At 43.9% G+C, this 10,559-nt stretch overlaps 1 protein-coding gene across 1 annotated transcript; it reads right to left on the bottom strand.

Annotated features, from left to right (window-relative positions):
* Window positions 1-170: 170 nt before the first annotated feature.
* ajuba (ajuba LIM protein) lies at window positions 171-8,445 on the bottom strand. The gene is made up of 8 exons (XM_046064351.1): window positions 5,479-8,445; window positions 2,718-2,819; window positions 2,486-2,553; window positions 2,297-2,359; window positions 1,569-1,699; window positions 1,338-1,389; window positions 939-1,007; window positions 171-750 (listed from the first exon to the last, which is right to left on the bottom strand). Exons 1-8 carry the CDS (start codon window positions 7,019-7,021, stop codon window positions 619-621), a joined length of 2,160 nt encoding a protein of 719 aa, XP_045920307.1. The 5' UTR covers window positions 7,022-8,445; the 3' UTR covers window positions 171-618.
* Between the last annotated feature and the right edge of the window lie 2,114 nt (window positions 8,446-10,559).

The following is a 10,559-nucleotide window of genomic DNA, read 5'->3' as shown; positions in this document are numbered from 1 at the left end:
CTGTCTGCTTTTGCTTGGTCATTTCTTATAAATAAGGAGCATCATGACTTGGCTGCGAGCCGCTGAGTGCTTCTGATCTTCATAATGACTAATATATTGGGAAAGTATCTGAGTGATTAAGTGCAGAGGAAAAGCTTTTAAAGTCTGTTACACTAAAGCAGACTATTATCTGAACACAAATGAAAATATTTATTAACATACAGAAAATACAGTAATGTTTTTTCCCCCAAATTGTACAGATTCACGTTACATCTCTTACAGTAAAGTCAAATTTAAGTGCAAAATGTTTGCTAGCGATAATATATGTACAAAACAGTTCAACATGATCCTTGAATCCTTGTTCTTCTACAGCAAACAGTAGCCACATTGGGGTAAAAAAAAAGCAGTAGTTTCTTTCCCGTTCCCTTTATAACTATGGTACAGTAATGGTCCAAGTAGTACAGCAGGCAGTACATGTGGGGAAAAAAGGGACTGATGGGAGTCAAAGAAAGTGAATCGGTGGAAAAGTCTGAACATCAGCAGTTTCATCTGGACGACAAAAGAGCAAAAAAGCACACGAGAGAACGACAGCACGTCAAGACCAGCATTTTCCAAACGTCCCAGCTGCACAGGCGCCGATCAGTGTGTGTTGTGAGGGGAAGCGCTGTGTGTGGCACACACTCTGCTCATGTGACAGGAGTGGCAGAGGAGATGAGAGTCCAGAGGGAAGCACTGCGAGCCAGGCTTATCAGAGAGCTGCTTACCACACTCCTGAGGGGCGTTAAAAAAAAAAAAGAAAGAAAAAAGAAGCAGATAAGGACAGGAATGCACACAGGAAGTGAGGGCAGCCAACAAGGCGCTTCATAACAAAAAAAATAAAATAAAAAAAAGAACAATTTGTAGCTCAGTTTGTCTGCACTCACACTGAAGGACAAAATAAACAGCTGAAGATCACTCACCTCACAGTGGTAGCACTCAAAGTGATAGTCCTTGTTCATAGACACGACCCTGAGGACCTCTTCACTCCCCTGAGAGACCAAACAGGAGGGAAAAAATAGAGACGTCAGCAGAGTCCGGGGAAATAGTTTTCCTCTTCACTTTGTTTGGACGCAGCAAAAATGTGTGAATCACCAGAAATATATGAGAGACAATCTGATTTTTAAATACGCTTCTGTGATTGCCTGAAACTGCTCTCATGTTGCACTGGTTGCACAAGTTTGTCTTCGTTAAACTGTTGAAGTTAACTGAAAACAAATTGCTCACACATGACGCTCCAGGTTACACATAAGAAACAGAAATAGTAAGACGCTTCCAGCCAGCACATGCATTGTTACACAAGTACACTCCTAAATACTCACCTCAGTAGGCAAGATGGGTTGTGAACAGGCAGCGCACCTCGGGGCAAACGCCCTGCAGGACGACAGGAGAAAGTTTATTTACTGTAGAAACCAGGAGCACTCACACAGTTGAGTGATGCCTCTGAGGAAAGCTGAATGAGTACGGCACATTCCCTAACATCACTGTTACACGTGAATATTAAGAGCTGCTGAGCTACAGCACCGGGATAATAAACACGGAGAGAGTCTCACTTGTTGTAGTCTGCCACACAGTAGATGTTGCTGTGGTGGTCCACGGTGAAAGGCACCCCATCCAGAGCCTTGGAGCACTCCACGCAGCGGAAACAGCCGGGGTGGTACGAGTTCCCAAGAGCCTGCAGGATCTGAGAATGAAGTATAATAAATGATGTATATTATTTACTGTACGTATCGTATTTTGTTAGTTTTGTTATTTATTTTATCTTCAACATTTTTAATGATCACTAGTTACTCTACTGTCGTACAGACATCCTTTACTTTTGCTTACTAACTCAAAAGACACCAGAAAGTACGTTCACTACACAGCACAATATTTCCAATTTAGCTACATATTATAATGTCAACGCAATTTTTCTGCACCAACATGCTTCTGAACATAAAACCTATGTAGTCACAAAACTTTAATTCAAATTGTGCAGAAAATTATTCCTGTGGATCCCAGACCCTTTCAAACTTTCTGTTTATATTATGGGTATTATGTGATTCAAATATGGTCAAAACGTTTTAAGCTAATCACCACAAAGCCTTATTTCTGTATTTATCAAAAACCCAAGGCAAACATTCCACTGGAAATCCGCCGTGGGAACCCGAAGAGGAGCCAACAAAGAGACGTCACTGAATTTCTTTATCCTCTGAGGGCTTCTTCAAAGGCATTCTGGGAAACGGGACGCAAGTGACTAAAACTGACAGATTTTACACACACGCACACACACAAACCTTACCTGTTCGAGAATAAGGTGGCCACACACGCTACACTTCTCAGCGGCAGCCTGGAATCCTGAAAACTGTAATTACAACAGAGAGATTACCATTAGCAGAAAAATCCCAACATGTCTGAGTGTGTGTGTGTGTGTGTGTGTGTGTGTGTGTGTGGGATGGATGACAAAACACGCCTTGACCTCAACTCTTACCATGTAATCCTCTTTACAGTACACAGAGCCACTGACATTGTAGAAGTCCTTGTTTCTCAGGGTGCGTCCTGCAGAGGGAGAGAGGTGGCAGACAACTGACTCAGCATGGTAAAAACAGGAGATTTTAAAATGGTTCAAAATGGCGTTCAGAACAGGTGTCAGTGATAGAAATGAAGCGTTACACTCAATGCTTTAAATCATAGTTGTTGTGTCTTCAGGGTGGGTTACTCACCACAGGACACGCAGGTGAAGCAGCGTGTGTGATAGAGGCTGTCCAGAGCCTGGCAGGCATTATCCACCCCGTACACGCCTTTCCCACACTTCACGCAGGTTCCTGCCGGCACAGTGGGGGAAAAACACAACGGACACAAACACGCATTTTAGTCAGGGAGTAATCGCTCAGCGGCTCTTCGCACTTCGTTTACGCCGCATTCCAAGGGGATGTGTCTGAAATCCAACTCCACACAAAGTGTCAACACTTGTAAATCCTCTCGTTCGCACCACCTAGGGGATTTTCACACAGTTAAAACCCGGTTACCCATGCCAGCCTGTTTGCTCATCCACTCAAGTGTCTCCGCTGAAGCTCTGTTATTAAAAAAGGGAAACTCCACCAGCACTGACTTTTTGGCAGTCCTTCCAGAAAATAGATGACTCTCTCTCCTGGAGGTTTTTATATACTTAAGACTGCCCTTTAAATATGACTTTAAACCCCACAATTTGAGAATTTTGGAGATTAAACAAGATTGCACCCCTAAACTACCTGCTTACCTGGGAAGATAATGTTTTCCCCCTTTAAAGTCAATGAAACAAATGTTTAGGTGGCACTTTTTGGCCACATTTTTACGTTAACCGAACAACAAACACATTTCAGCTCGTTCTTCTCATTTCGTCAGGTTGGTGTCAGGTGTAAGGACTCCACTGACGAATCAGTTAAAACTAATAAATAAGCATTTCTAGGTCAAGATTAGCGTAAGTTCTACTGCGTAGTGTCTGTTACAAAAACAACACCTCTATAGTGCACACACTTATAGCCAGCCAACCTTTACGACTATATGACTTTATGACTTATCTGTATGTGTTTAGAATACAGTTTAGTCTAAGTACAGCTTGAGCACTAGTCAGGGCACTGAATGTAAAGTGGAAAAGTGGTGTGGTGGTCCAAGCTACAGCGTCTCTGTGAGCTATTTAAGGGTCTGCCTGCATTTCTGTTTTTTTCCCCCTCTTTCTAATGTGGCTGAGGGAGTGCCACACAAATCCAGTATTCCTACACTCTGGACAGTCCCTTCGATATTCAGGAACAGGCGCAAGTCTCTGCCAAAGCCAGAAACCCAAAAAAGGGGCCAAGACTAAAACTCGAGGCTTTAAATTGAATGTCTGAAGCTGCTGCATGTAGAAGAAGAAGATGGGAAATAAGTGAGTGGGTTAGCATTCGGGGAAAAATAGAGATAAGGCATTTTAGGGTTCATAAACAAAGGTTTTGAAGAATAAAGTGAAACTGGGCAAAAAAACTGAACACTAAATGTGTGAATCACCACACTGCAAAAACTAAAATCTTAGTAAGAATAATTATCTTAATTGAAGGCAAAATATACTTGTTTTTTGTCTGACAAGATATTTATTCTTACCAGGCAGCTTTTATGTTAGAGAATTTCTCTAATTTGAGAAGCACAAGACGACATGTTACCTCAACAGTTTTGTGCGTGTACATTATTCTTTTGAACTTGTGGGACAAAAATCATCAACAGTTTTTTTCATTTGTTTCTTTTGTGGATTATCTCTGAATCTACTTCTATGGTTTCTTGGTTTTTAGAACATGTTTCACTTTTACTTTCTTTTAAATTATGAGCATTTCACTTTGCTCAGCATTATATTTTAATATTAGAGTGTGTGTGTGTGTGTCGGCTGAGCTCAGAGCGTCTGTCTTCACAGCTTAGAGCTTCTGATTTCTTCCTAATGACTGAGAGGTGTACAGTATTGTATGTCCCCTCCGGGCACACATACCTGAGGAGAAAAACAGGCTACAGCACACCGCCCCTGCACACGCCAAGGCAACATTACACACACACACACACACACACACACACACACACACATACACACTCAAATGACTCAGACACACTGCGTTACTGTGGCCTGAAGTCACTCAGGGTAAACACACCCTGCCACAGAGAAACAACACATACACCGTAACACACTCCTATCCTGGTACAATCACACACACACACACACACACACACACACACACACACACACACATCCTGAGCCCTAATCTCCTGTGACTCACAGTAATGGTCGAAGCTATGTTTATATGGAACCATGTAATTTGTGTCTCACTGTTACAGCACAGTTTTGCAGTTTAATGGCCGTGTAGATACGCTGCGTTGACCGTCTATGTGCATCTCACTGCAGCAAATTGGCAACGTCTTGAAACACCAGCTGACTTGATGACTGATGTTTTGGCTACAGGTGTGAGCCTGAAGGAGTATATATATATATATATATATATATATATATATACATACATACATATCTGTACCATTAATAACTATTTATCCTTCACGTTTGTTTATTTCTTATCTTCAGCCAAACATGTCTACTTGTCTGGATCAGTTACTGAAGAGAGCGCCCTGTTTGTTCTTCTTCCTCCATTCTCCTTTATGCACTGCGTGCTATGACCCTGCATGTCTCTGCAGGTTCAAATGCACCATCCATCCACTCTTTCATCTATTAATCTGTCCGTCCATCCATACAACCCTTTCATTTAGAGAGAAACCTGTGATTTAACACCAGGCGGTGAGAAGGACAATAATAACACACGGAGGGCGGATGCTGGGCAAACCAGCGCTCCATTGTGAATTCATGAGATGCGGTGCGTGAACAGTGGCCCAAATTAGGGACATGATTTTACAGTTTGTGTTGAATGCAGCCGTTTAACTTGTATCATGTTTCCACACTGTAGCATAAAAACTATTTTTTAAAAAAAAGCATCTCACCAAAGTACTCCTGCCGGTTCTCCACGACCTCCCTCCCTGGATCCTCCTGAGGTTTGACTGGCCCTCCAGCTGAGCAAGGCCCCAGTGTTGCCGTGTTCGGTTTGGAAAGAGCAGTCAGGGCCAGAGACTCCCTCAGCATCAGGCCCTCCAGGAGCCCATCACCTTCCAGCGCTGCGTCTCTCAGTAGAAGTCGGGTGAGCTCTTCCTGGTACCGTGTGCCAGGCAGGTCTGAGTATCGGCCCCTGTCTCCCATTACACCCCCCTCTTTGCCTCTCACCCCTGTCTGCTGCTCTACCCACCACTCTGGGCCAGCCTGGTAGCACGCTGCTCCTGGACTTCCAACAGCAGGTGGGTAGGAATGTCGGCTATCGTGGGCCCCTGGACGCATCCCTCCGTCCAGGTATTGAGTCCAGGCCTCCACAGGGGTTACCCCGGGCCTGCCTGGAGCTCCATAACCAGCCACAGAGCCCCCTGTCTGCATGGAGGAGGACTGGTGCTGTGGAGGGAAGCCTCCAGAGGTGGAGTAGCGAGAGTCGTAGCCCAGGCTGATGCCACTGGTCCGGTTGCTGCTGCAGCGGCTCTCCATGGGACTCCCTCCACCGCCACCGCTGGCCGTGCTGGAGGCAAAGCTGGACCTGGGGCTGACCAGCACCGACTCCTGGAGGCTGAATGACGAGCACGGGCTCAGGGTTGGTCCTTGGGAATAAAAGAAGCTTCCTCCTCCGGGCACATCAGATGTGCGGTGTGGTGGATGAGAGAGGGATGCGGGCCTGGTGCTCTCCCACAGTTCACTGCCCGTGCTCAGGCGTTTGTAAAACAGAGCCTCCTGGAGGGAGAGGCGTTTGTGCCTCTCAGGCTCGGAGAGGTAGCCAGGCTCCGCCACGCCACCTCCACCACCTCTGGGAGCTGACCCGTAACCCGCCGTGGCAGGGTACGGCGGGGGAACAGATAGAGGCGGAGGCTGAGAGAGGAGCTGCTGCCGTCTGACCAGCTGCTGTAGCTCCAGAGAGTAGCGACGTTGATTGAGGGCTGCCTTGGAGCCAAACGTCCCCAGCGGGTCACACTCGGGGCCCAGGCCAGACTCTCGTCTCAGGTGGGAATCCACGCCTTCACCCAGGTAACAAGAAGCTCGCTGCTGGGAGGAACGACGCCTCAGTGGTGCCAAGGTGGAAGGGTGAAGTGGTTGCTCGCCATCTGGAGGTATGGCGCCCACCGTGGAGGAAGAGGGCGATGGGGTGAGGAGCTGAGAGGGAGGCATTCCCATCCCTCCTCCTCCTCCTCTCCCACTCGCTGGAACACATGCATCACTTGTGGTTGCAGAGACAAGCGAGAACTGGCCGGGCCTTGAGGGCGAGGCAGCTGCAGAGCTGGGAGCTGGTGGCAGACCGCTGCCCCCACCGCTGCCTCCGGAGATGCCAGTGTTGGCGTTGCTGTTATTAGAGTTGTTGGCAGAGTCGTGTTTCTTCTTTGAACTGTTGAATTTCACACTGCCCGAGTCGGTTAGCTTTAACTTCTCCAATAACTTACTTATCGGCCTGTCCATGGTGAAGCCGTCTCGTGTTTTTACCTGTCTAGGCAAAGTCAGGTCCTACAGTTCCCCCTTTAAGTTACAGATCAATGTGCTCAAATACAGTGTGGGTAGATATGCAGCAGAACAAAGATGTTCAAGTACATCTACAGTTTTCACTACGGCAGCTTTCAAACTCTTACTAAAGATATTAAAAACTGGCCTTGAAACCAGCACAAAGCTTTAAAAAAAGCTTATATATATATATATATATATATATATATACACACACACACACATACACACACACACACACACACACACACAATAAATACAAAACAGATAAATAAGACCTTTTAAGACATTTCAGGGTGGTTACATGACTAAAGTCCTCTGAGTCATCTGGTTTGCCTTCATGTGGAGATCCCACAGGTAAGCTGTGTTGAGGAAGAATCCATTGGATTATTAGACAAATACTAATAAATCAATCCAGCCAGGAAGTAGGAGAAACACACATCCAGGATATTTCGGCGTGACCTATGGTCGTGGAGGGCCTCCTTTGTGGACCCTCATGCGGCTCCACATCTGCATCTTCTCTAGTGTTTAAAATGTCTGAAATACGCTTTAGTAAAGTCGGTGTGATAGCTCGGTTATCCAGTGCGGTGTGGGGGGTGCCTCTCTCCGTTTGAATTTTCTTTTTTAACCAACACACAGCGGAGAGGGGTTCAGCGGGATCTCCGCTTCATGTGGGTCCCAGTGTTAGACACGAACATAAATCCGTTTCTGCTCAGATAGCCGACTTCTGCCATTCATCCCAGGACACAATGTGTAATAACACGGTAGTTTAACTCGGGCAGCAGAAAACACACACATATGGCACTCGCTAGACTTCAGCACGTCCGTCCATCCGCCTGTGCTCGGCTGCTTTTATCATCCCCAGTTTTCAGAGGAGGAATCCTGTCCGGGACTCCGCGGAACAGCAGCGGAGAAGTTTGAAGAGAGAGAGAGAGAGACAGAAAGAAACGGGGGAAACCGGTGCGCCGTTACATCCCAACAGACCGGTGCTGGGCTAAACGAGTAGTGGCTCGAGACAAATAAAATCCCTCCCCGGGTGCACTGCACGGTCGACAACTTTGTTTCTTTCTTTCTTCCCCCTAAATAACTACTTACCTCCCCCCTTTTTTTCACAAGGGTCGAGTTAGCTACAGCGAAGACAGCTAGTTCCTGTTTGAGCTTTTCAAGATTAACTCATCCCTGGCAACCGTTATAGTTAAACTAAACTGAATCGTAAATAATCCGCGGTACACCTTTGAGTTTGTTAAACACAAATAATATTAGACTCCCGATAAATGTTTAGACATATTTTCTGTAGTTTGTGGCTCCCAAATGGTTGTTTATTCGCTTCCTTTTCGACAGCGGCATTACATTCGCTTTTATTTTGAAGGTTGAGTCAGTGATCGGCCGTTGCTCCGCGTTCGGTCGGCGTGCTCAGCTTGACGCATCACTGCTCCTTTATAATCTGCCGCGGCTCGTTTCCCCCACCAGGCCGGAACACCTTTCCACCAGCCATGGCTATGTCGTCATTCATACGCAAACCTCCCTCAGAGGACGTGCCCCCTCCGCCAAGACCAAATATAATGAGGGTGATAGATAAAAAAGATGCTTTATAATGTTTACTTTGACCATGGGACCTGCTCTTTGGGGGCGTGGGATAACCAAATGTCCACTCACTTAAATTTCTTTCAGCCTCAGCAAATTGGGTTATCAGTTGTCAAACCAAAATAAAACTGTTTTCACAGAGATCTCAACCCACGCAGGGCCGTGGCTACTGCTGAGGGCATGTCTTATATTTGGCTTAAAATGTGTGGGGGTTTGACATTGGATTAAGAAGAAGAAGGTAACTCAGATATTGTTTTTAAGTAAAAGTAGCTATAGGCTACCACTGTTTAAAACACTCTGCTAAAAGTAAAAGTACACAAGTATTAGCATCAAAATGTTAAAATAGGCCTACTTAAAGTAGCCTAAAATGACTCATTAGATAGACTGGCCCATTTCATAATAATATGTCAGTGGATTATGATCATGATGATCCATTTACGTGAAAGCATCATGTTGGAACTGGTAAAGTAGCCTATATAAAGCCTATATAAACTACTTTATATTGCCTAGCTATTGCCGTGTAGCTTAATCAATTATGATATATTATAATTTATTTGTTAATTTTTATTTTGCATTATAATATATATGGAATCTACAAAGTAACTAGTAACAAGAAGATCTGGATTATATAGCAGTGCAATACTTCCCTCTGAATTGTAGTGAAGTAGAAGTCTAAAAAAATTGGAAACACTCCAGTAAAGTACAAGTACTTCAAAATTTTACTTATGCAAGCATTTTTATAGTTTGACTTTTAGAAGATTTCAGACGGCTTCATTTGTCTAAATGTTGACAGATGACTATGAAATAAGAAAAAAAGAAACAAACATCCCTCCATAGTAAAAGTAAGTTGGTAAACATTATTTATATAGCAGCTCACTATATCAGACACCACAAAAGCATAAAGTTAGTTCAAATTTGAAAAAAAAGAAAGAGGGATTTAGGAGCATGTGTCTCCACCAGGATCACATTCATCTAGCCAGATGAAATTTATCTGATTTAACAGACTTTATTATTTCAGTTTATTATATGCTTGCATGATGGATACTCATAAAAATGTACTGAATCAAATTGTGGAACAAATATATGGCGTCAATAGGGACCCACAACTAATTTCTGCCCTGAGGCCCCTTAGCCGGTTGATTGAGCCCTGAGGCTGATCTGAAAATGGTCTAACCATTAGTTGGCTATGTTTATTATGACTGAGCACTGGATACAGAAACATTCATGTGGCTGTGGCTCTGCAGTGAACTGACCACCACGCACTACCGCCAAATATAAACAAGTCTGTTTTCAGAAAAGCCATTATTTTGTCCTTGTGATCCTTACATGACTGCAACCTCTGAATCACTATAAAAACGAGGCCTGCTCCTTTTTTTGATAATGTAATCTGTTGTGCAATTAGCCTAAATGTAGGCTATAAATTAGTGTCTTAAACCACAGATGGAAAGAAACTCAAGTAGCCTAAACTTTGAAGACACTTGGTCTAGCTACCTAATACCTAAAAATATTGCACTTTTTTACTCCTTTTGATCTACTATGATCATCTTCTTCAATATGACACATTGTTAGAGATTTATCGACCCAACAGCTTATAAATATGTTAAACATATAGGCTCCATGTTGACCAGCTACAACATTAAAATACTGCCCAGTACACATGAATACATCAGTAATAATATAATAAGAATATCACACCATGACAGGGTCTATTCTACATAATGGGTAGGCTACTTTTTCTAACTCTATGCAATTTACACTAAGTGTTAGAATGTATGAGATTTAACACATCATTTTTCTTATCATTATTGGTATTGTATATTGAATGAATAGTGTTTATACAGTGTGTATCTTTACTATTATTGAATGTTAATTGTATATTGCATATAGTGAGCTATACATTGTGTACATTATTTAG

The sequence above is a fragment of the Micropterus dolomieu genome, linkage group LG12 (genome assembly GCF_021292245.1).
Source record: "Micropterus dolomieu isolate WLL.071019.BEF.003 ecotype Adirondacks linkage group LG12, ASM2129224v1, whole genome shotgun sequence".
Classification (NCBI taxonomy): Eukaryota; Metazoa; Chordata; class Actinopteri; order Centrarchiformes; family Centrarchidae; genus Micropterus; species Micropterus dolomieu.
Note: the sequence above shows the minus strand (reverse complement) of the source record. Positions and strands in the feature narration are given on the sequence as shown.